Here is a 24,916-nt window from a genome sequence, read left to right as displayed (position 1 = left end):
CAACACAACCCAACCCAAACCAACCCAAACCAATCCAACACAACCCAAACCAACCCAACCCAAACCAACACAGCGCAGCCCAAATCAACCCAAACCAACACAACCCAACCCAAACCAACACAACGCAGCCCAAACCAACCCAAACCAACACAATGCAGCCCAAACCAACCCAAACCAACACAACGCAGCTCAAATCAGCCCAAACCAACCCAATCCAACCCAACACAACCCAACCCAACCCAACCCAACCCAAACCAACACAATGCAGCACAACCCAACCCAAACCAAACCAACACAACCCAACCCAAACCAACACAACGCAGCCCAAACCAACCCAAACCAACCCAATCCAACACAACACAACACAACACAACCCAATCCAACCCAATCCAGCACAACCCAACCCAACCCAAGCCAACCCAACACAACCCAATCCAACACAACACAACCCAACCCAATCCAACCCAATCCAACCCAACACAACCCAATCCAACACAGCGCAGCACAACCCAACCCAAACCAACCCAACGCAGCCCAAATCAACCCAATCCAACGCAACACAACCCAATCCAAATGAACCCAACTCAACCCAACACAACCCAACCCAATCCAACCCAATCCAACCCAACACAACCAAATCCAACCCAATCCAAATGAACCCAACTCAACCCAACACAACCCAACCCAATCCAACCCAGTCCAACCCAACACAACCAAATCCAACCCAATCCAAATGAACCCAACTCAACCAAACACAACTCAATCCAAGCAAATCCAACGCAACCCAACCCAACCTCCATGACTACAGCCAATCTTCCTGAGTTCCTCCATCTCCCTCCTGCCCTTGCGTTGCCTCACCCCCAAGCCCCCAGGCCTCCAAAGCCTTTCACACCTTGGCTTCCTCCTCCAACTGCCTCTTCAGGTCCTCCAGCTGCTGGGTGTAGGTGAGTTTCCCACGCATCAGCTGGTTGATGAAGGCTTCCTTCTCCTCCAGCTGCCTTGAGAGCTCACCTACAGGGCACAAATTGGGGCAGTCATTCCTGGGGGACCCCTCCACAACCCCCCCATGGTCCCAGATGGGGCAGAGGGAGCAAAGAGCTCACCATTCTCCGTCTGGAGCTTGGCTCGCTGGGTGCTGAGGTCCGCAACCATGCGTTGGGCCTCCTCCGATTTGCTGCGGTGCTCGTTCATCTGGTCCTCCGTGGTGCGGCACATCTTCTCCAGGTTGGCCTGGAGGAAGAAAGGGAAGGGAGGTGCGAGGGAACACCAGGAGACCGGAGGGGGAGCCGTCCCACCTGGCGTCCCCCCGTCCTCCTACCTTGGCCTTGATGAGCTGCTCCATGTTGGAGCTGACGTCATCCAGCTCCAGCTTCAGCTCGCTCTTCTCCTTCTCCAGCTTCTGCTTGACGCGCTGCAGGTTGTCCAGCTGCTCGCCCAGCTCAGCCACGCTGTCGGCGTGCTTCTTGCGCAGCGCAGCGGCCGTGGCCTCGTGCTGCAGCGTCGCCTCCTCCAGGTCGCGCCGCAGCTTCTGGAATTCAGCCTCCCTCTTCTTGTTGAGCTCGAGCTGCACTGAGGTGGCTCCACCCGCCTCCTCCAGCCGCTCGCTGATCTCCTCCAGCTCCCGCGACAGATCTGAGCGCAGCTTCTCCACCTTGGCCCGGCCCGTCCGCTCCGCCTCCAGCTCCTCCTCCAGCTCCTCAATTCGTGCCTGCGGTCCAGGGACTCCATTTGACTCAATCCAACCAATGGGGGGATCTCCTACCCGACCCAACGCCACTCACAACCCATTGGAGACCCTTCAGCACGTAACTGAACTTAACCCAACCCAACACAACCCAACCCAACCCAACCCAACCCAACCCAACCCAACTCAACTCACACCAACCCGATCCAACGTAACCCAACTCACGCAGTGGAGACACTTTGATCCAACTTCATCCAACTTCACCCAACTGCTCGCAATCCATTGGAGACCCTTCAACCCAACTTAACCCAAACCAATCCAAATTAACCCACCCCAACTTAACCCAGCTTAACCCAACACCTCACACCCCACTTCAACCCAACCCAACCCAACTTATCCCAACCCAGCACCACACAACAACTCAAAACCCATCAGAGACCTTTCAACCCAACCCAACTCATCTTAACTCAACTTAATCCAACCCAACCCAACTTAACCCAACAGCTCACAGACCCTTTAATCCAAATTAACCCAACTCAACCCAACTTCACCCAACCCAATGTAATCCAACTCAACTTAATCCAACCCAACCCAACTTAATCCAGTGGCTCACAGACCCTTTAGTCCAATTAACCCAACTCAACCCAACTTTACCCAACCCAACTTAACCCAACGGCTCACAGACCCTTTAGTCCAAATTAACCCAACTCAACCCAACTTAACCCAACCCAACCCAACAGCTCACAGACCCTTTAGTCCAACTTAACCCAACCCAACTTAACCCAACCCAACTTAACCCAACAGCTCACAGACCCTTTAGTCCAAATTAATCCAACCCAACCCAACTTAACCCAACCCAACTTAATCCAACCCAACCCAACTTAACCCAACAGCTCACAGACCCTTTAATCCAAATTAACCCAACTCAACCCAACTTCACCCAACCCAATGTAATCCAACTCAACTTAATCCAACCCAACCCAACTTAATCCAGTGGCTCACAGACCCTTTAGTCCAATTAACCCAACTCAACCCAACTTTACCCAACCCAACTTAACCCAACGGCTCACAGACCCTTTAGTCCAAATTAACCCAACTCAACCCAACTTAACCCAACCCAACCCAACAGCTCACAGACCCTTTAGTCCAACTTAACCCAACCCAACTTAACCCAACCCAACTTAACCCAACAGCTCACAGACCCTTTAGTCCAAATTAATCCAACCCAACCCAACTTAACCCAACCCAACTTAATCCAACCCAACCCAACTTAACCCAACGGCTCACAGACCCTTTAATCCAAATTAACCCAACTCAACCCAACTTAACCCAACCCAACTTAATCCAACCCAATCCAACTTAACCCAACTACTCAAAATACACTGGAGATCTTTCAATCCAACTTAATCCAACCCAATTCAGTTTCACTCGATCCAAATTAACCCACCCCAACTTAACCCAGATAAACCCAACTTAACCCAACACCTCACACCTCACTGGAGACCCTTCAATCCAACCCAACCCAACTTATCCCAACCCAGCACCGCACAACAACTCAAAACCCATCAGAGACCTTTCAACCCAACCCAACTTAACTCATCTTAACTCAACTTAATCCAACCCAACCCAACTTAATCCAACGGCTCACAGACCCTTTAGTCCAAATTAACCCAACCCAACCCAACTTCACCCAACCCAATGTAATCCAACTCAACTTAATCCAACCCAACCCAACTTAATCCAGTGGCTCACAGACCCTTTAGTCCAATTAACCCAACTCAACCCAACTTTACCCAACCCAACTTAACCCAACGGCTCACAGACCCTTTAGTCCAAATTAACCCAACTCAACCCAACTTAACCCAACCCAACCCAACAGCTCACAGACCCTTTAGTCCAACTTAACCCAACCCAACCCAACTTAACCCAACCCAACTTAACCCAACAGCTCACAGACCCTTTAATCCAAATTAACCCAACCCAACCCAACCCAACTCAACCCAACCCAACTTAATCCAACACAACCCAACTTAACCCAACTACTCAAAATACACTGGAGATCTTTCAATCCAACTTAATCCAACCCAATTCAGTTTCACTCAATCCAAATTAACCCACCCCAACTTAACCCAGATAAACCCAACTTAACCCAACAGCTCGCAACCCATTGGAGACCCTTCGACCCAATCCAACCCAACTTATCCCAACCCAGCACCGCACAACAACTCAAAACCCATCGGAGACCTTTCAACCCAACCCAACTTAACTCATCTTAACTCAACTTAATCCAACCCAACCCAACTTAATCCAACAGCTCACAGACCCTTTAATCCAAATTAACCCAACCCAACGTAAGCCAACCCAACTTAATCCAACACAACCCAACACAACCCAACTACTCAAAATACACTGGAGATCTTTCAATCCAACTTAATCCAACCCAATTCAGTTTCACTCAATCCAAATTAACCCACCCCAACTTAACCCAGATAAACCCAACTTAACCCAACAGCTCGCAACCCATTGGAGACCCTTCGACCCAACCCAACTTATCCCAACGGCTCACAGACCCTTTAGTCCAACTTAACCCAACCCAACCCAACTTATCCCAACCCAGCACCGCACAACAACTCAAAACCCATCGGAGACCTTTCAACCCAACCCAACTTAACTCATCTTAACTCAACTTAATCCAACCCAACCCAACTTAATCCAATGGCTCACAGACCATTTAGTCCAAATTAACCCAACCCAACCCAACCCAACAGCTCACAGACCCTTTAGTCCAACTTAACCCAACTCAACCCAACCCAACCCAACCCAATTTAACCCAACAGCTCACAGACTCTTTAGTCCAATTAACCCAACTCAACCCAACTTAACCCACCCCAACTTAACCCAGATAAATCCAACTTAACCCAACAGCTTGCAACCCACTGGAGACCCTTCGACCCAATCCAACCCAACTTATCCCAACAGCTCACAGACCCTTTAGTCCAACTTAACCCAACCCAACCCAACTTAACCCAACCCAACTTAACCCAACAGCTCACAGACCCTTCAGTCCAACTTAACCCAACTCAACCCAACTTAACCCAACTCAACCCAACTTAACCCAACCCAACTTAACCCAACGGCTCACAGACCCTTTAGTCCAAATTAACCCAACCCAACCCAACTTAACCCAACAGCTCACAGACCCTTTAGTCCAACTTAACCCAACTCAACCCAACTTAACCCAACCCAACTTAACCCAACCCAACGTAATCCAACCCAATTTAACCCACCCCAACTTAACCCAGCTTAACCCAACAGCTCACACCCCACTGGAGACCCTTCGACCCAACTTCACCCAACCCGAAATAAACTGGAGACGCTTTTAAACCAGTTCAGCTCAACCCAACAGGTCAGAGACCCGTCCCCCCCTCCTGCCCAATCGCAGTGGAGATCCTTCAATCCAACCCAACCAGCTGAGGATTCTTCCACCCAATACAACCCAACTCAACCCCACACTCTTCCACCCAACTCGACCCAACCCAACTGGAGACTCTTCCACCTGACCCTGCTCCACCAACCCAACCAACTGGGGCCTCATCAGCTCCTTTCCACCCCAGCCTCACCTGCAGCTCTTTGAGCTTCTTCTGAAGTTGGCCAGCAATTGCTTGTTCATCCTCAATTCGAGCATTGAGTGCGTTGAGCTCAAAGTCTTTCCTGGAGAAGGAGAAACCCCCTTTGTCAGCCCCACTTTGCAGAGCAGAGCGAGTTTAGGGCAAGGGAAAAGGGGGTGGCAGAAGCGGAGGGCAGGCCCCTACTTTTTCAGCCTCTCCTCCAGCTGCTGCTTGTCATTCTCCAGGTCCATGATGCTCTCCTGGGCCAGCTTCAAATCCCCTTCCAGCTTTCTCTTGGCTCTTTCCAGGTCCATCCGGATCTTCTTCTCCTGCTCCAGCGAGCTCTCAAGCTGAAAACAAGACAGAGGAGACCTCCAGCGACTCCCAAGAAGAATCTTTTCCAACCAGCACGAGAGAAACAGGACTCACGTCGTCCACTTGCTGCTCCAGCTTCACTTTGGCCTTCGTCAAGGTGTTGACCTTGTCCTCCTCAGCCTGCAGGTCATCCAGCGTTTGCTGGTGAGACTCCTGAAGGGCCTTTTTCTCCTTGGTCAACTTGACAATGGTCTCATCCAGCCCGGCCATCTCCTCTGTCAGGTTCTTGACCTGCGTGGGGGAGAAGCACCAGGCCTCCATCTCAGTCAGCAAGAGGCCCTTCTGCCCCACACTCAGCCTGGAGAGAAGCCGGGAGATGTGGGAGAACCCAGACCGACGACTCTTGGTTCTTCTCAACCCAACCCAACCCAACCCAACCACCTGTGGGTCTTCTCAACCGCCCCCCACCTTGTTCTCGGTGGCGTGTTTCTCCTTCTCCACTTTGGCCAGCGACAGCTCCAGGTCGTCGATGTCCTTCTTGAGCTCCGAACACTCGTCCTCCAGCTTCCTCTTCTTGGCCGTCAGCTCGGCGTTCATCTCCTCCTCTTCCTCCAACCTCTCCAACATCTCCTTCGCCTTGGCCTCCAGCTGGATCTTGTTCTTGATCAGCTGATCGCAGCGCTCCTCAGCGTCAGCAAGATTGTCTTGCTCCTACGGAGGGGCACAAATCAGCGGCGGTGGGAAGGAAGGGAGCAGGAGGCAGCCGGGCTGGGAAGCGGCCATGGCGTACAGCCTGCACTTGCAGCTGGAGGTCGTTCTTCTCCTGCAGCATGGACACCATCTTCTCCTCCAGCTCCTTCCGACGCGCCTCTGACTTCTCCAGGGCCTCCTTCAGGCGCCCAAATTCCTCCTTCATCGTCTGCGTCGTAGGAGGGAAGCAGACGGACGCCATCAGATGCCATCACCAAACAGTTCCTGCGCCCAGCAGCCCTTCTCCCCCCACATTTTGGCCCTTGCCCCCTTCACCCCCCCCCGTCCTCCCACCTGCATCTCCTTCTCAGTCTCAGCGCTCTTCAGCAAGGGCTTGATCTTAAAGTACAGCTTCATCCAGGGCCAGTTCTTCACCCCCATGAAAGCACGGATGTTCCACTGGATGACCAGCAGCGAGTCCCTGCGTGGAGCGCCAACATGGAGCGAGCTTGGAACTCAGACCCCGACCCACGGCCGCCCCACTGAGCACCGCCAGCGGAACCCACCGGCGCTCCAAGATCTTTTTGAACTCCTGCCGGGAGAGGAAGCCACGAACTTGGGCCTGCAGGCGGGTCATGATGCGAGCCAGGCGCTCGTCGCGCATCTCCTCCAGCAGCCCCAGCAGCCCGGCCTTAAAGAAAACCTTGGCGGGGGGAAGAAGAGCGGTGAGATGGGGTGGAATGGGAGGGAGGGGAGGGCAGGGGGGGAAGGAAGGAAGGGGGGAAAATTGGGTTGGGTGGAAGGGTTAAAGTTGGTTTGGATTGAAGGGCGAGCGGCTGGGTTGGGTGGAAGAGTTGGAGTTGGAGGAGTGGATGGAGGAGAGAAGGCTGGGATTGGATGGGAGGGAGGAAGGGTGGGATTGGATGGAAGGGGTGAAAGTTGGGATTGGATGGAAGGATTGAAGGTTGGGATTGGATGGAAGAGAGGAAGGTTGGGATTGGATGGGAGGGAGGAAGGTTGGGATTGGATGGAAGGGAGGAAGGTTGGGATTGGATGGAAGGGAGGAAGGTTGGGATTGGATGGAAGGGGTGAAAGTTGGGATTGGATGGAAGGATTGAAGGTTGGGATTGGATGGAAGAGAGGAAGGTTGGGATTGGATGGGAGGGAGGAAGGTTGGGATTGGATGGAAGGGAGGAAGGTTGGGATTGGATGGAAGGGAGGAAGGTTGGGATTGGATGGAAGGGAGGAAGGTTGGGATTGGATGGGAGGGAGGAAGGTTGGGATTGGATGGGAGGGAGGAAGGTTGGGATTGGATGGGAGGGAGGAAGGTTGGGATTGGATGGAAGGGAGGAAGGTTGGGATTGGATGGGAGGGAAGAAGGTTGGGATTGGATGGAAGAATTGAAGGTTGGGATTGGATGGGAAGGAGGAAGGTTGGGATTGGATGGGAAGGAGGAAGGTTGGGATTGGATGGGAGGGAGGAAGGTTGGGATTGGATGGAAGGGAGGAAGGTTGGGATTGGATGGAAGGGAGGAAGGTTGGGATTGGATGGAAGGGGTGAAAGTTGGGATTGGATGGAAGGATTGAAGGTTGGGATTGGATGGAAGAGAGGAAGGTTGGGATTGGATGGGAGGGAGGAAGGTTGGGATTGGATGGAAGGGAGGAAGGTTGGGATTGGATGGAAGGGAGGAAGGTTGGGATTGGATGGAAGGGAGGAAGGTTGGGATTGGATGGGAGGGAGGAAGGTTGGGATTGGATGGGAGGGAGGAAGGTTGGGATTGGATGGGAGGGAGGAAGGTTGGGATTGGATGGGAGGGAAGAAGGTTGGGATTGGATGGAAGAATTGAAGGTTGGGATTGGATGGGAAGGAGGAAGGTTGGGATTGGATGGGAAGGAGGAAGGTTGGGATTGGATGGGAGGGAGGAAGGTTGGGATTGGATGGGAGGGTTGAAGGTTGGGATTGGATGGAAGGGGTGAAGGTTGGGATTGGATGGAAGGGTTGAAGGTTGGGATTGGATGGAAGGGTTGAAGGTTGGGATTGGATGGAAGGGGTGAAGGTTGGGAATGGATGGAAGGGGTGAAGGTTGGGATTGGATGGAAGGGTTGAAGGTTGGGATTGGATGGAAGGGGTGAAGGTTGGGATTGGATGGGAGGGAGGAAGGGGGGAAAATTGGGTTGGGTGGAAGGGTTAAAGTTGGTTTGGATTGAAGGGTCAGCGGCTGGGTTGGGTGGAAGAGTTGGAGTTGGAGGAGTGGATGGAGGAGAGAAGGTTGGGATTGGATGGGAGGGAGGAAGGTTGGGATTGGATGGAAGGATTGAAGGTTGGGATTGGATGGAAGATTGAAGGTTGGGATTGGATAGGAGGGTTGAAGGTTGGGATTGGATGGGAGGGAGGAAGGTTGGGATTGGATGGAAGGGAGGAAGGTTGGGATTGGATGAAAGATTGAAGATTGGGATTGGATGGGAAGGAGGAAGGTTGGGATTGGATGGAAGGATTGAAGGTTGGGATTGGATGGAAGGATTGAAGGTTGGGATTGGATGAAAGATTGAAGATTGGGATTGGATGGGAGGGAGGAAGGCAGGGATTGGATGGGAGGAAGGAAGGTTGGGATTGGATGGAAGGAAGGAAGGGGGGAAAATTGGGTTGGGTGGAAGGGTTAAAGTTGGTTTGGATTGAAGGGTCAGCGGCTGGGTTGGGTGGAAGAGTTGGAGGAGTGGATGGAGGAGAAAAGGTTGGGATTGGATGGAAGGGAGGAAGGTTGGGATTGGATGGAAGTGTTGAAGGTTGAGATTGGATGGAGGACTGAAAATTGGGATTGGATGAAAGATTGAAGGTTGGGATTGGATGGGAAGGAGGAAGGGTGGGATTGGATGGAAGGGTTGAAAGTTGCTTTTGATTGGAGTGAAGGGTCAATGGATGCGTTGGGTGGAAGGCTCAGATGTTGGGTTCGGCTGCATGGAATGGTTGAATGCTGGGTGACCTGATGGATTATGGGGCAGAACCACAAGCAGCCACAGCGACGGGGGCACCGTGGGGAGCCAAGAGCTGGCAGCCCTCACCTTGGTGTGCCCAAATTTGTACTGGTTGTGGTCAATATCCAGGGAGCCCAGGAGTTTCTCGGCGCCCTTGCGGCTGTCGATGAACTGCCCCTCAGGGATGGCTGTGGGGTTCAGGATGCGATACCTGGGAAAGAGCGGGGGGAACCGACCTCAAAATGAGCACCGCGTTGGTTCTGGTCCCACCTTCGGGCCCCCACCGGCCACCCTCACCTCTGACGGAAGTCCCCGTAGAGGATGCGGTTGGGGAAACCCTTGCGGCAGATGCGGATGCCCTCCAGCACCCCATTGCAGCGGAGCTGGTGCATCACCAGCGGGTTGTCCATCACTCCTGGTTGCGGAAATGGGGGACCGTTGGCAGCCGTTTGCGGGGCGCCTTCTGACCCCACTAAATGGTTCTGTAGGCTTACCGGGAGACTTGGTCTCGTTGGGAATGATGCAGCGGACGAAATGGGGGTGGGTAGAACGGAGGTTGGTCATCAGCTTGTTGAGATTCTCCTGGAGGAGATGAGAGATGCGAGAGAGTGAGATCTACCGAGGCCCCCCTCCCCGTGTCTGATGGATCCCACCGTCCTCACCCGGTGCAGGGCTGAGACGGTCTGGAAGGAGGAACCTTTCTTCTTGGCTCCTTTCCCCTTCTCCACAGCTGTTGGATGAGAAAAAAAATACACAAAAAATAAACAGATGGGGTCCATCAGGGTTTGGATCGTGGTTCTCCGCTCCGCGCGAGTCAACGGCGCCGCTTACGCGCGTCGGCTCCAGCGTAGTTGGCGAAGAGGTTGGCAAGGAGCTTCAAGGCCGACTTCTGGTAGAGCCCCACCACCGTCTCGTTGAGGGGGTCCTTGTTCTTCTGCAGCCAGCCGATGATGTTGTAGTCCACCGTGCCCGCGTAGTGCACGAGGGCAAAGTGAGCTTCCGGCTTGCCCTTGATGTTGCGGGGTTTCCCGAAATTGGCCGATTTCCCCAGGTGGTTGTCAAAGAGTTTGGCCTTGAAGGTCATGTCCGTGGCCTTGGGGAACATGCACTCCTCCTCCAAGATGGACATGATCCCCATCGGCTGCGGAGGACAAGGTGTGGTTGGACAAAGCTCCTGTGGGCCCCTTCTGGGGTCCCCCCCGTGTGGGCGAGCGCCCCCACATCACTGCAGGGGAGGAGGCACCTTCTCGATGAGGTCGATGCAGGCCTGGAGGTCCATGCCGAAGTCGATGAACTCCCACTCGATGCCCTCCTTCTTGTACTCCTCCTGCTCCAGCACGAACATGTGGTGGTTGAAGAACTGCTGCAGCTTCTCGTTGGTGAAGTTGATGCAGAGCTGCTCGAAGCTGTTGAACTGCGGAGAGGAGAGCGAGATGGAGAACTCAGCGCGATGCCCCGCGGGGTCACTGGGCTGAGCCAGGGGGATCTGTGGGTTTGACAGGGCACCCCATGGGTCAGAGAGGTCAGCTCAGCCCTCAGCAGGGTCTGCATGGTGCAAAACGGGGTTTATAGGGTCAGCCGGAAACCCGGTGGGGTCAACAAGGCCCTCGATGGGATCAGTGGGATGAACGAGGTCAACTGGGGACTCAGTGCGATCAATGGGATGCCCAGCAAAAGAGGTGAGGTCAAGTGGGGACCCAGTGGGGTCAGTGGGGTGGGGGTGCGTAGTGGGATGAACGTGGTCAAGGATGGACGCAGTGGGGTCAGTGTGATGCCCAGTGGGATGAATGAGGTCAACTGGGGACCCAGTGGGGTCAACCGGAGAACCAAGGTCAACTGGAAGCTCAGTGGGGTTAATGGGATGTGGAGTGGGATGAACAAGGTCAAGTGGGGACCCAGTGGGGTCAGTGTGACGTCCAGTGGGGTGAATGGGGTCAACTGGAGACCCAGTGGGGTCAGTGGGATGCGCAGTGGGGTGAACGAGGTCAACTGGAGACCCAGTGGGGTGAGCTGATGAAACAAGGTCAACTGGAAGCTCAGTGGGGTTAATGGGATGCTCAGTGGGGGAGGTGAGGTCAAGTGGGGACCCAGTGGGGTCAGTGTGACATCCAATGTTATGAACGAGGTCAAGTGGGGACCCAATGGGGTCCACCGGCGAACCAAGGTCAACTGGAAGCTCAGTGGGGTTAATGGGATGTGCAGTCGGATGAAAGAGGTCAAGTGGGGACCCAGTGGGGTCAACTGGTGAGCCAAGGTCAACCGGAAGCTCAGTGGGGTTAATGGGATGTGCAGTGGGATGAACGAGGCCAACTGGGGATGCAGTGGGGGCAGTGGGGTGTGCAGTGGGGTGAACGAGGTCAAGTATGGAGCCAGTGGGGTCAACTGATGAAACGAGGTCAACTGGAAGCTCAGTGGGGTTAATGGGATGTGCAGTGGGATGAAAGAGGTCAAGTGGGGACCCAGTGGAGTTAGTGGCATGCTCAGTGGAAGAGGTGAGGTCAACTGGGGACCCAGTAGGGTCAGTGTGACGTCCAATGGTATGAACAAGGTCAAGTGGGGACCCAGAGGGGTCAACTGGTGAGCCAAGGTCAACTGGAAGCTCAGTGGGGTTAATGGGATGTGCAGTGGGATGAAAGAGGACAACTGGAGACCCAGTGGGGTCAGCAGGATGTGCAGTGTGAAGAACAAGGTCAAGTATGGAGCCAGTGGGGTCCACTGGTGAACCAAGGTCAACTGGAAGCTCAGTGGGGTGAACGGGAAGTGCAGTGGGGAAGGTGAGGTCAAGTGGGGACCCAGTGGGGTCAGTGTGACGTTCAGTGGGATAATGAGGTCAAGTGGGGACTCAGTGGGGTCAGTGGGATGTGCAGTGGGATGAACGAGGACAACTGGGGAACCAATGGGGTCAGTGTGACATCCAATGTTATGAACGAGGTCAAGCGGGGACGCAATGGGGTCCACCGGCGAACCAAGGTCAACTGGAAGCTCAGTGGGGTTAATGGGATGTGCAGTGGGGTGAACGAGGCCAACTGGGGACCCAGTGGGGTCAGTGGGGTGTGCAGTGGGGTGAACGAGGTCAAGTATGGAGCCAGTGGGGTCAACTGATGAAACAAGGTCAACTGGAAGCTCACTGGGGTTAATGGGATGTGCAGTGGGATGAAAGAGGTCAAGTGGGGACCCAGTGGGGTCAGTGTGACGTTCAGTGGGATAATGAGGTCAAGTGGGGACCCAATGGGTCAGTGTGACGTCCAATGGGATGAACAAGGTCAAGTGGGGACGCAGTGGGGTCCACCGGTGAACCAAGGTCAACTGGAAGCTCAGTGGGGTTGATGGGATGTGCAGTGGAAGAGGTGAGGTCAAGTGGGGACCCAGTGGGGTCAGTGTGATGTGCAGTGGGATGAACGTGGTCAAGTGGGGACCCAATGGGGTCAACTGGTGAAACGAGGTCAACTGGTAACTCAGTGGGGGTAGTGGGATGCGCAGTGGGATGAACGAGGACAACTGGGGACACAGTGGGGTCAGCTGATGAAACAAGGTCAACTGGAAGCTCAGTGGGGTCAGTGGGATGCTCAGTGGGGGAGGTGAGGTCAAGTGGGGACCCAGTGGGGTCAGTGGGGTGTGCAGTGGGGTGAACGAGGTCAAGTATGGAGCCAGTGGGGTCAACTGATGAAACAAGGTCAACTGGAAGCTCACTGGGGTTAATGGGATGTGCAGTGGGAGAGGTGAGGTCAAGTGGGGACCCAGTGGGGTCAATGGGATGTGCAGTGGGAAGAAAGAGGACAACTGGGGACACAGTGGGGTCAGTGGGGTGTCCAGAGGGAGTAGTGAGATCAACTGTGGGGTCAAAGAGCGTTGAACGGGGTCACTGAAGTCACCCGATCGCCCTATGGAGTCAAAGTGGGTCCACAAGACCTGCTGTGGGCTCGACCCATGGCTCCGTCACGTCCCCCCGGTGGCTCAGCCCCACAGCACCCCCCACCCCCTCCCCCCAGATGCTCACATCGAAGATCTCGAAGCCAGCGATGTCCAGGACGCCGATGAAGTATTGGCGAGGCTGCTTGGTCTCCAGCGAGTTGTTGATCCTGGTCACCATCCAGTTGAACATCTTCTCGTAGACGGCCTTGGCCAGGGCCCCGACGGCGTAGATGACCTGCAGGGGGGACCGCGGTGACAGCGGGGCTCAAAAAGGGGGACGGCTGGACGAAGGGCGGCGCGCCGCGTTACCTGCTGGACGTTCTGCCCCTTGGTGACGTATTCGTTGCCCACCTTCACCCGGGGGTGGCACAGCCCCTTCAGGAGGTCGGCCGAGTTCAGCCCCATCAGGTAAGCCGACTTGTCCGCCTCTGGGGACGCAGAAGATGGGAGGTGAGGGTGGGAAGCCGGGGGGGGGGGGGGGGGGTCGCCTGTTTCTTCTGCTGCCAAAACAGAGCCGACCTTCGGTGCCGTCCGGCTCCGCCTGCTCCTCGCGTTGCTTCTGCTTGAATTTCATGTTGCCGAAGTGCATGATGGCTCCCGTCAGCTTGTAGATGGAGTTCTTCTCCTCCGGGGTGAAGCCCAGCACGTCGAAAGCGCTCTGAGGGGAGAAATGGGGCAAATTTGGGGTCGGGGGTCTCGTCCTGGCAGCTCCCCGCCCGCGTTCCTGCGGCTCACGTCGGTGGCCAGCAGCTCCTCTCCGTCATCGATGGACGGCACCGTGGTCTCTCCTTGGGAGATGAAGGCGTAGTCGTAGGGGTTGTTGGTCACCAGCATCATGTCTGCGGGGAGACGGCGGGGTTGGAAGGGCCGCCCAAGGGTTTGGGGCGTCCGTGCGGCTGAAGGGTGGGCAGGAGCTCACCCAGAAGCTCGGGCTTCTTGTTGGAGAGGATCTGGTAGAAGATGTGGTAATTCCTCTCGGCTTTCAGCTGGAAGATGACCCGCGACTTCTCCAGGAGGTCTGGGGAGGAGGGAGAGGAGGTTGTGGGGTGGGTGGGAGGGAGGGGGAAGTGGGGGAGAAGGTGGGGGGTGGGAGGGTGGAGATCAGTGGGGGGTAAAGCGGGTGGGGGAGGAGATGGGTGGATAGGGGAGAAGATGGGTGAAGAGAAGGTGGGTTGGTGGGTGGGAGAGAAGATGGGTGCAGAGAAGACAGATGGGGAAGGAGATGGGTGGGGAGAAGACGGATGGGGGAGAAGATGGGTGGGAAGAAGATGGGTGGGTGGGGGAGATGGAGAGAAGATGGGTGGGGGAGAAGATGGGTGGATGGGGGAGAAGATGGGGGGGTAGGGGAGGAGATGGATGGAGAGATGGATGGGGGAGAAGATGGGTTGGTGAGGGAGGAGATGGGTGGGGAGAAGATGGGAGGGGAAGAAGATGGGTGGGGAGAGAAGATGGGGGGGGTGGGGGAGGAGATAGAGGGAGAGATGGATGGGGGAGAAGATGGAGAGATGGATGGATGGGGCAGAAAATGGGTGGCAGAGAAGATGGGTGGGGAGGGGAGGAGATGGAGAGAAGATGGGTGGCAGAAGATGGGTGGGGAGGGGAGGAGATTGGTGGGAGAGAAGGTGGGTGGGGAGAAAATGGGTGGGGAGAAGATGAGTGGGTGGGGGAGAAGATGGGGGGGTAAGGGAGGAGATGGATGGGGAGATGGATGGGGGAGAAGATGGGATGGTGAGGGAGGAGATGGGTGGGGAGAATATGGGTGGGAAGAAGATGGGTGGGGAGGGGAGAAGATGGGTTGGTGGGGGAGGAGATGGGTGGGGAGAAGATGGGTGGGGAGATGGATGGGTGGGTGGGGGAGGAGATGGATGGGAGAGAAGGTGGGTGGGGAGAAAATGGGTGGGGGAGGAGATGGGTGGGAGAGAAGATGGGGGAGAAGATGGAGAGATGGATGGGTGGGGCAGAAAATGGGTGGGGGAGAAGATGGGTGGGTAGGGGTGAAGATGGAGAGAAGAAGGGGGGCAGAAGATGGGTGGGGAGGGGAGGAGATGGGTGGGAGAGAAGGTGGGTGGGGAGAAAATGGGTGGGGAGGGGAGAAGGTGGGTTGGTGGGGATGGAGATGGGTGGGGAGAAGATGGGTGAAGATGGATGGGGGAGAATATGGGTGGGGAGATGGATGGGCGGATGGGGGGAGGAGATGGATGGGGAGAAGATGGGTGGGGAGAAGATGGGTGGGGAGGGGAGAAGATGGGTTGGTGGTGGAGGAGATGGGTGGGAGAGAAGATGGGGGAGAAGATGGAGAGATGGATGGGTGGGTGGGGGAGGAGGTGGGTTGGTGGAGAAGAAGATGAGTGAGGAGAAGATGGGTGGGTGGGGAGAAAATGGGTGGGGGAGAAGATGGGTGGGGAGAGGATGGGTTGGTGGGGGAGGAGATGTGTGGGGAGAGATGGATGGGGGAGAAGATGGAGAGATGGATGGATGGGGCAGAAAATGGGTGGGGGAGAAGATGGGTGAAGATGGATGGGGGAGGAGATGGATGGGAGAGAAGGTGGGTGGGGAGAAGATGGGTGGAAGAAGATGGGTGGGAGAGAAGATGGGTGGGGAGGGGAGAAGATGGGTTGGTGGGGGAGGAGATGGGGGGTAGGGGAGTAGATGGATGGAGAGATGAATGGGGGAGAAGATGGATGGGGCAGAAAATGGGTGGGGGAGAAGATGGGTGGGTAGGGGTGAAGATGGAGAGAAGATGGGTGGCAGAAGATGGGTGGGGTGGGGAGGAGATGGGTTGGTGGGGGAGGAGATGGCACGTATGGGAGTAGATGGATGGAGAGATGGATGGTGGAGAAGATGGGTTGGTGATGGAGGAGATGGGTGGGGAGAAGATGGGAGGGGAAGAAGATGGGTGGGTGGGGGAGGAGATAGAGGGAGAGATGGATGGGGGAGAAGATGGAGAGATGGATGGGGCAGAAAATGGGTGGGGGAGAAGATGGATGGGGGAGATGATGGGTGGGGAGAAAATGGAGAGAAGATGGGTGGGGAGGGGAGAAGATGGAGATTAGTTGGGTGGAAGAAGATGGGTGGGGAGAAGATGGGTGGGGGAGAAGGTGGGTGGGGGAGAAGATGGGGAGTAGGGGAGTAGATGGATGGAGAGATGGATGGGGGAGAAGATGGGTTGGTGATGGAGGAGATGGGTGGGGAGAAGATGGGAGGGGAAGAAGATGGGTGGGGAGGGGAGAAGATGGGTTGGTGGGGGAGGATATGGGGGGTAGGGGAGTAGATGGATGGAGAGATGGATGGGGGAGAAGATGGATGGGGCAGAAAATGGGTGGGGGAGAAGATGGAGAGAAGATGGGTGGAAGAAGATGGGTGGGGAGGGGAGGAGATGGGTTGGTGGGGGAGGAGATGGGTGGATGGGGGAGAAGATGGGTTGGTGGGGGTGGAGATGGGTGGGGAGAAGATGGGTGGATAGGGGAGAAGATGGGTGAAGATGGATGGGGGAGGAGATGGGTGGGAGAGAAGGTGGGTGGGGAGAAAATGGGTGGGGAGAAGATGGGTGGATAGGGGAGATGGTGGGTTGGTGATGGAGGAGATGGGTGGGGAGAGAGGATGGGTGGATGGGGGAGGAGATTGAGGGAGAGATGGACGGGGGAGAAGATGGAGAGAAGATGGACGGGGCAGAAAATGGGTGGGGGAGAAGATGGGTGGGTAGGGGTGAAGATGGAGAGAAGATGGGTGGCAGAAGATGGGTGGGGAGGGGAGGAGATGGGTGGGGGAAAAGATGGGAGGGGAAGAAGATGGGTGGGGAGAGAAGATGGGTGGGTAGGGGAGGAGATGGGTGGAGAGATGGATGGGGGAGAAGATGGAGAGAAGATGGATGGGGCAGAAAATGGGTGGGAGAGAAGATGGGTGGGTGGGGGAGAAGATGGGTGAAGATGGATGGGGGAGGAGATGGATGGGAGAGAAGATGGGTGGGAGAGAAGATGGGTGGGGAGGGGAGAAGATGGGTTGGTGGGGGTGGAGATGGGGGGTAGGGGAGTAGATGGATGGAGAGATGGATGGGGGAGAAGATGGAGAGATGGATGGGGCAGAAAATGGGTGGGGGAGAAGATGGGTGGGTAGGGGTGAAGATGGGTGAAGATGGATGGGGGAGAAGATGGGTGGGAGAAGATGGGTGGGGGAGAAGATGGGTGGGAGAGAAGGTGGGTGGGTAGGGGTGAAGATGGAGAGGATGGGTGGCAGAAGATGGGTGGGGAGGGGAGGAGATGGGTGGGGGAGGAGATGGGCAGAGGGGGGGCGTCGCCGTGTCTCATGCGCCCAGGCTGCGTCCCCAGCCCCGCTCACAGGTCTCGATGTCAGCCGACGCCAACTTCCCAGTGGCCCCAAAGTGGATGCGGATGAATTTGCCCTGCGAGGACCCCGACGTCAGGTTGTGGGGTGACCCCACACCCCCTGTTTCCCCCCCCTCCTCCACCCGATGTTCCCACCACTCACAAATCGCGACGAGTTGTCGTTGCGGACGGTCTTGGCGTTGCCGAAAGCCTCCAGGGCAGGGTTGGCCTGGATGATTTGATCCTCCAGGGTCCCCTGGGGAGGGGGCCGATGGGAGTCAAAACGGGCGGACAGACAAACGGACAGAAACCCGGGACGTCCCCTCCTTGTCCTCACCTTCCCCGGCGTCCCCGTCTCCTTCTTGCCGCGGTCGCCGATGGCAGCGATGACGGCGAAGTATTGGATGACCCGCTTGGTGTTGACGGTTTTCCCCGCCCCGGATTCTCCGCTGGGGGGTCGGAGTGGTGATGAGAGTGAATTTGGGGAGGGGGAGGGCATGGGGGGGGGGGTCAGCCTCCACACGTGGGGTCGAACTCACGTGATGAGGATGGACTGGTTCTCCCGGTCTGGTGGGATGAGAAGAGCGACGTCAGGCCCCACAGCTCCACCTCCCACCCCGGCACCCCCCACAAAAAGGGGATGGGGGTGAAGCTATGGGGCTGAGGACGGCCCTGGGGGGAGCTCCCTACCCGTCAGCATGTTCTGGTAGGCGTTATCCGAGATGGAGAAGATGTGAGGAGGAGCTTCGCTCCGCTTCTTGCCCCGGTAGGCGGCCACCACCTCAGCGTTGTAGACTGGCAGCCACTTGTAGGGGTTGACGGTAACGCAGAAGAGACCCGAGTAGGTCTGGGGGGGGAAATGGGGGTCACCAGGTGACATCCCTGGTTCTGGATGCACCAATGGGTGCAGAGCTCTCAGTTCTACTGCGAAAACCTGGTTCTAGGTGCACCAATGGGTGCGGAGCTCTCAGTCCTGGGCATTCCTAGAGGAATGTTCCCAGTTCTAGGTGGCCCAATGGGTCTGGAGCTCTTGGTTCCAGGCATTCCATGTGGGACATCCTGGTTCTAGGTGCACCAGTGGGTCTGGAGCTCTTGTTCCTACTGGGACATCCTGGTTCCAGGTGGCTCAATGAGTTTGGAGCTCTCAGCCCTAGGCATTCCTAGCAGAACGTCCCTGGTTCAAGGTGGCCCAATGGGTTCAGAGCTCTTGGTCCTACTGGGAAATCCCCATTTCAGAGGCCCAATGGGCCTGGAGCTCTTGGTTCCAGATGTTCCATGTGGGACATCCTGGTTCTAGGTGGCCCAGTGGGTTCAAGGCTCCCAGTCCTACTGTGAAATCCTGGTTCCAGGTGGCCCAATGAGTTTGGAGCTCTCAGCCCTAGGCGTTCCTTGCAGAACATCCCTGGTTCTAGGTGGCCCAATGGGTCCAGAGCTCTTGTTCCTACTGAGACATCGTGGTTCTAGGTGTCCCAATGGGCCTGGAGCTCTTGGTTCCAGACATTCCATGTGGGACATCATGGTTCCAGGTGGCCCAGTGGGTTCAAGGCTCTCAGTCCTACAGGGAAATCCTGGTTCTAGGTGTCCCAATGGGCCTGGAGCTCTTGGTTCCAGGCATTCCATGTGGGACATCCTGGTTTTAGGTGCACCAGTGGGTCTGGAGCTCTTGGTCCTACTGGGACATCCTGGTTCCAGGTGGCTCAATGAGTTTGGAGCTCTCAGCCCTAGGCATTCCTAGCAGAACGTCCCTGGTTCTAGGTGGCCCAATGGGTCCAGAGCTCTTGGTTCCAGGTGTTCCATGTGGGACATCATGGTTCCAGGTGGCCCAGTGGGTTCAAGGCTCTCAGTCCTACAGGGAAATCCTGGTTCTAGGTGCACCAATGAGTTTGGAGCTCTCAGTCCCGGGCATTCCTAGCAGAATATCCCTGGTTCTAGGTGTCCCAATGGGTCTGGAGCTCTTGGTCCTACTGGGACATCCTGGTTCTAGTTACACCAATGGGTCCAGAGCTCTCAGTCCTAGGCAGGAATGTCCACGGTTCTAGGTTTCCCAATGAGCCTGGAGCTCTTGGTTCCAGGCATTCCATGTGGGACATCCTGGTTTTAGGTGCACCAGTGGGTCTGGAGCTCTTGTTCCTACTGGGACATCCTGGTTCTAGATGCACCAATGAGTTTGGAGCTCTCAGCCCTAGGCATTCCTAGCAGAACATCCCCGGTTCTAGGTGGTCCAATGGGTTCAGAGCTCTTGGTCCTACAGGAAAATCCCCATTTCAGAGGCCCAATGGGCCTGGAGCTCTTGGTTCTAGGCGTTGCATGTGGGACATCTTGGTTCCAGGTGGCCCAATGGGTGTAGAGCTCTTGGTCCTACTGGGAAATCCTGGTTCTAAGTGGACCAACGGGTCTGGAGCTCTCATTCCTATTGGGAAATCCTGGTTCTAGGTGGAACAATGGGCCCAGAGCTCTTGTTCCTACTGGGATATCCAGGTTCTAGATGCACCAATGAGTTTGGAGCTCTCAGCCCTAGGCATTCCTAGAGGAACATCTGTGGTTCTAGGTGGCCCAATGGGTTCAGAGCTCTCGGTCCTACAGGGAAATCCCCATTTCAGAGGCCCAATGGGCCTGGAGCTCCTGGTTCCAGGTGTTCCATGTGGGACATCCTGGTTCTAGGTGGCCCAGTGGGTTCAAGGCTCCCAGTCCTACTGTGAAATCCTGGTTCCAGGTGGCCCAATGAGTTTGGAGCTCTCAGCCCTAGGCGTTCCTTGCAGAACATCCCTGGTTCTAGGTGGCCCAATGGGTCCAGAGCTCTTGTTCCTACTGAGACATCGTGGTTCTAGGTGTCCCAATGGGCCTGGAGCTCTTGGTTCCAGACGTTCCATGTGGGACATCATGGTTCCAGGTAGCCCAGTGGGTTCAAGGCTCTCAGTCCTACTGGGACATCCTGGTTCTAGGTGTCCCAATGGGTCTGGAGCTCTTGGTTCCAGGCATTCCATGTGGGACATCATGGTTCCAGGTAGCCCAGTGGGTTCAAGGCTCCCAGTCCTACTGGGACATCCTGGTTCCAGGTGCACCAGTGGGTCTGGAGCTCTTGTTCCTACTGCAACATTCTGGTTCTAGGTGGCCCAATGGGTCTGGAGCTCTCTGTCCTACTGAGACATCGTGGTTCTAAGTACACCAATGGGTCCAGAGCTCTTGTTCCTAGGCAGGAATGTGCACGGTTCTAGGTGGCCCAATGGGTCTGGAGCTCCTGGTTCTAGGTGTTCCATGTGGGAAATCCTGGTTCCAGGTGACCCAATGAGTTTGGAGCTCTCAGTCCTGGGCATTCCTAGCAGAATGTCCCCGGTTCTAGGTGGCCCAATGGGTCTGGAGCTCTTGGTCCTACTGCAACATTCTGGTTCTAGGTGCACCAATGGGTCTGGAGCTCTTGGTCCTACTGGGACATCCTGGTTCCAGGTGGCCCAATGAGTCAGGAGCTCTCAGTCCTGGGCATTCCTAGCAGAACATCCTCGGTTCTAGGTGTCCCAATGGGCCTGGAGCTCTTGGTTCTAGGCGTTGCATGTGGGACATCTTGGTTCCAGGTGGCCCAATGGGTGTAGAGCTCTTGGTCCTACTGGGAAATCCTGGTTCTAAGTGGACCAACGGGTCTGGAGCTCTCATTCCTATTGGGAAATCCTGGTTCTAGGTGGAACAATGGGCCCAGAGCTCTTGGTCCTACTGGGATATCCAGGTTCTAGATGCACCAATGAGTTTGGAGCTCTCAGTCCCGGGCATTCCTAGAGGAACATCCCTGGTTCTAGGTGGCCCAATGGGTCTGGAGCTCTCTGTCCTACTGAGACATCGTGGTTCTAGGTACACCAATGGGTCCAGAGCTCTCAGTCCTAGGCAGGAATGTCCACGGTTCTAGGTGGCCCAATGGGTCTGGAGCTCCTGGTTCTAGGTGTTCCATGTGGGACATCCTGGTTCCAGGTGGCCCAATGAGTTTGGAGCTCTCAGTCCTGGCCATTCCTAGCAGAACTTCCCCAGTTCTAGGTGTCCCAATGGGCCTGGAGCTCTTGGTTCCAGGTGTTCCATGTGGGACATCTTGGTTCCAGGTGACCCAATGAGTTTGGAGCTCTCAGTCCTGGCCATTCCTAGCAGAATGTCCCCGGTTCTAGGTGGCCCAATGGGTCTGGAGCTCTTGGTCCTACTGCAACATTCTGGTTCTAGGTGCACCAATGGGTCTGGAGCTCTTGGTCCTACTGGGACATCCTGGTTCTAGGTGCACCAATGAGTTTGGAGCTCCCAGCCCTAGGCATTCCTAGCAGAACATCCTCGGTTCTAGGTGTCCCAATGGGCCTGGAGCTCTTGGTTCCAGACGTTCCATGTGGGACATCATGGTTCCAGGTGGCCCAGTGGGTTCAAGGCTCTCAGTCCTACAGGGAAATCCTGGTTCCAGGTGCACCAGTGGGTCTGGAGCTCTCTGTCCTACTGAGACATCGTGGTTCTAAGTACACCAATGGGTCCAGAGCTCTTGTTCCTAGGCAGGAATGTCCACAGTTCTAGGTGGCCCAATGAGCCTGGAGCTCTTGGTTCCAGGTGTTCCATGTGGGACATCCTGGTTCCAGGTGCACCAGTGGGTCTGGAGCTCTTGTTCCTACTGGGACATCCTGGTTCCAGGTGACCCAATGAGTTTGGAGCTCTCAGTCCTGGCCATTCCTAGCAGAATGTCCCCGGTTCTAGGTGGCCCAATGGGTCTGGAGCTCTTGGTCCTACTGCAACATTCTGGTTCCAGGTGACCCAATGAGTTTGGATCTCTCAGTCCTGGGCATTCCTAGCAGAACGTCCCTGGTTCTAGGTGGCCCAATGGGTCTGGAGCTCTTGGTTCCAGGTGTTCCATGTGGGACATCATGGTTCCAGGTGGCCCAGTGGGTTCAAGGCTCTCAGTCCTACAGGGAAATCCTGGTTCTAGGTGCACCAATGAGTTTGGAGCTCTCAGTCCCGGGCATTCCTAGCAGAATATCCCTGGTTCTAGGTTTCCCAATGAGCCTGGAGCTCTTGGTTCCAGGCATTCCATGTGGGACATCCTGGTTTTAGGTGCACCAGTGGGTCTGGAGCTCTTGTTCCTACTGGGACATCCTGGTTCCAGGTGCACCAATGAGTTTGGAGCTCTCAGCCCTAGGCATTCCTAGCAGAACATCCCCGGTTCTAGGTGGTCCAATGGGTCCGGAGCTCTTGGTCCTACAGGAAAATCCCCATTTCAGAGGCCCAATGGGCCTGGAGCTCTTGGTTCTAGGCGTTGCATGTGGGACATCTTGGTTCCAGGTGGCCCAATGGGCCCAGAGCTCTTGGTCCTACTGGGAAATCCTGGTTCTAAGTGGACCAACGGGTCTGGAGCTCTCATTCCTATTGGGAAATCCTGGTTCTAGGTGGAACAATGGTCCAGAGCTCTTGGTCCTACTGGGACATCCTGGTTCTAGGTGCACCAATGAGTTTGGAGCTCTCAGCCCTAGGCATTCCTAGAGGAACGTCCCTGGTTCTAGGTGGCCCAATGGGTCTGGAGCTCTCTGTCCTACTGAGACATCGTGGTTCTAGGTACACCAATGGGTCCAGAGCTCTCAGTCCTAGGCAGGAATGTCCACAGTTCTAGGTGCACCAATGGGTCTGGAGCTCTTGGTCCTACTGGGACATCCTGGTTCCAGGTGGCCCAATGAGTTTGGAGCTCTCAGTCCTGGGCATTCCTAGCAGAACGTCCCTGGTTCTAGGTGTCCCAATGGGCCTGGAGCTCTTGGTTCCAGGTGTTCCATGTGGGACATCTTGGTTCCAGGTGGCCCAGTGGGTTCAAGGCTCTCAGTCCTACAGGGAAATCCTGGTTCCAGGTGACCCAATGGGCCTGGAGCTCTTGGTTCTAGGCGTTGCATGTGGGACATCTTGGTTCCAGGTGGCCCAATGGGCCTGGAGCTCTTGTTCCTACTGGGAAATCCTGGTTCTAAGTGGACCAACGGGTCTGGAGCTCTCGTTCCTATTGGGAAATCCTGGTTCTAGGTGGAACAATGGGCCCAGAGCTCTTGGTCCTACTGGGATATCCAGGTTCTAGATGCACCAATGAGTTTGGAGCTCTCAGCCCTAGGCATTTCTACCGGAACATCCCCGGTTCTAGGTGGCCCAATGGGTTCAGAGCTTTCGGTCCTACAGGGAAATCCCCATTTCAGAGGCCCAATGGGCATGGAGCTCTTGGCTCCAGGTGTTCCATGTGGGACATCATGGTTCCAGGTGGCCCAGTGGGTTCAAGGCTCCCAGTCCTACTGGGACATCCTGGTTCCAGGTGGAACAACGGGCCCAGAGCTCTCAGCCTTAGTGGGACATCCAGGTTCCACGTGGCCCAATGGGTCTGGAGTTATCTGAGGTGTTCCAGGTGGGACAATCTTGTTCTAGGTGTTCCAAAGATGGCTGAACATAACTGACATCCCAGTTCTAGGTAACCCAAAGGATCTGATATGGGATGTCCCATCTCCTCGTGGCCCAAAGGGTCTTCAAATCTTGATTCTGGGTGTCTCAGGGGGTCCAAAGATGGGGCAACCCACTTCTAGGAGGCCCAAAGGGTCCTGAGATGTTGGTTCTAGGTATCTCAAGGAGCCTGGTCATCCCAGTTCTGGGTGTCTCAAGAGATCCGGATGTGGGATGTGGGTCACCCCAGTTCTGGGTGTCTCAAGGGATCTGGACGTGGGATGTGGGTCACCCCAGTTCTGGGTGTCTCAAGGGATCTGGACGTGGGATGTGGGTCACCCCAGTTCTGGGTGTCTCAAGAGATCTGGACGTGGGATGTGGGTCACCCCAGTTCTGGGTGTCTCAAGAGATCTGGATGTGGGTTGTGGGTCACCCCAGTTCTGGGTGTCTCACAGGGTCTGGATGTGGGATGTGGGTCACCCCAGTTCTAGGTATCCCAAGGGATCTGGACGTGGGATGTGGGTCACCCCAGTTCTAGGTATCCCAAGAGATCTGGACATGGGATGTGGGTCACCCCAGTTCTGGGTGTCTCAAGAGATCTGGACGTGGGATGTGGGTCACCCCAGTTCTGGGTGTCTCAAGGCATCTGGATGTGGGTTGTGGGTCACCCCAGTTCTGGGTGTCTCACAGGGTCTGGACGTGGGATGTGGGTCACCCCAGTTCTGGGTGTCTCAAGAGATCTGGATGTGGGATGTGGGTCACCCCAGTTCTAGGTATCCCAAGGGATCTGGACGTGGGATGTGGGTCACCCCAGTTCTGGGTGTCTCACAGGGTCTGGACGTGGGATGTGGGTCATCCCAGTTCTGGGTGACTCAAGGGATCTGAACGTGGGATGTGGGTCACCCCAGTTCTGGGTGTCTCACAGGATCTGGATGTGGGATGTGGGTCACCCCAGTTCTGGGTGTCTCAAGGCATCTGGATGTGGGTTGTGGGTCACCC

The 24,916-nt window shown here is 55.8% G+C and overlaps 1 protein-coding gene across 1 annotated transcript in view; it reads right to left on the bottom strand.

Moving 5' to 3' along the window:
- LOC125687625 (myosin-7) overlaps positions 1 to 24,916 on the bottom strand; it is a gene marked incomplete at its 3' end in the record, with an annotated part of 61,227 nt that overhangs the window by 13,313 nt on the left and 22,998 nt on the right. The window contains exons 4-29 of the mRNA XM_048932849.1: positions 18,194 to 18,350; positions 18,043 to 18,070; positions 17,841 to 17,952; positions 17,667 to 17,759; positions 17,517 to 17,580; positions 14,101 to 14,199; positions 13,917 to 14,020; positions 13,701 to 13,839; positions 13,491 to 13,609; positions 13,267 to 13,416; positions 10,513 to 10,683; positions 10,101 to 10,410; positions 9,932 to 9,999; positions 9,764 to 9,851; positions 9,567 to 9,684; positions 9,357 to 9,480; positions 6,864 to 7,000; positions 6,652 to 6,778; positions 6,398 to 6,526; positions 6,076 to 6,318; positions 5,722 to 5,898; positions 5,497 to 5,642; positions 5,305 to 5,395; positions 1,319 to 1,708; positions 1,104 to 1,230; positions 893 to 1,011 (exon numbers count right to left, since the gene is read on the bottom strand). Coding sequence (XP_048788806.1) covers positions 893 to 1,011; positions 1,104 to 1,230; positions 1,319 to 1,708; positions 5,305 to 5,395; positions 5,497 to 5,642; positions 5,722 to 5,898; positions 6,076 to 6,318; positions 6,398 to 6,526; positions 6,652 to 6,778; positions 6,864 to 7,000; positions 9,357 to 9,480; positions 9,567 to 9,684; positions 9,764 to 9,851; positions 9,932 to 9,999; positions 10,101 to 10,410; positions 10,513 to 10,683; positions 13,267 to 13,416; positions 13,491 to 13,609; positions 13,701 to 13,839; positions 13,917 to 14,020; positions 14,101 to 14,199; positions 17,517 to 17,580; positions 17,667 to 17,759; positions 17,841 to 17,952; positions 18,043 to 18,070; positions 18,194 to 18,350 — 3,630 coding nt within the window. The remainder of the gene's footprint in view (positions 1 to 892; positions 1,012 to 1,103; positions 1,231 to 1,318; positions 1,709 to 5,304; positions 5,396 to 5,496; positions 5,643 to 5,721; positions 5,899 to 6,075; positions 6,319 to 6,397; positions 6,527 to 6,651; positions 6,779 to 6,863; positions 7,001 to 9,356; positions 9,481 to 9,566; positions 9,685 to 9,763; positions 9,852 to 9,931; positions 10,000 to 10,100; positions 10,411 to 10,512; positions 10,684 to 13,266; positions 13,417 to 13,490; positions 13,610 to 13,700; positions 13,840 to 13,916; positions 14,021 to 14,100; positions 14,200 to 17,516; positions 17,581 to 17,666; positions 17,760 to 17,840; positions 17,953 to 18,042; positions 18,071 to 18,193; positions 18,351 to 24,916) is intronic.

Source organism: Lagopus muta, unplaced genomic scaffold (assembly GCF_023343835.1).
Source record: "Lagopus muta isolate bLagMut1 unplaced genomic scaffold, bLagMut1 primary scaffold_121, whole genome shotgun sequence".
Classification (NCBI taxonomy): domain Eukaryota; kingdom Metazoa; phylum Chordata; class Aves; order Galliformes; family Phasianidae; genus Lagopus; species Lagopus muta.
Note: the sequence above shows the minus strand (reverse complement) of the source record. Positions and strands in the feature narration are given on the sequence as shown.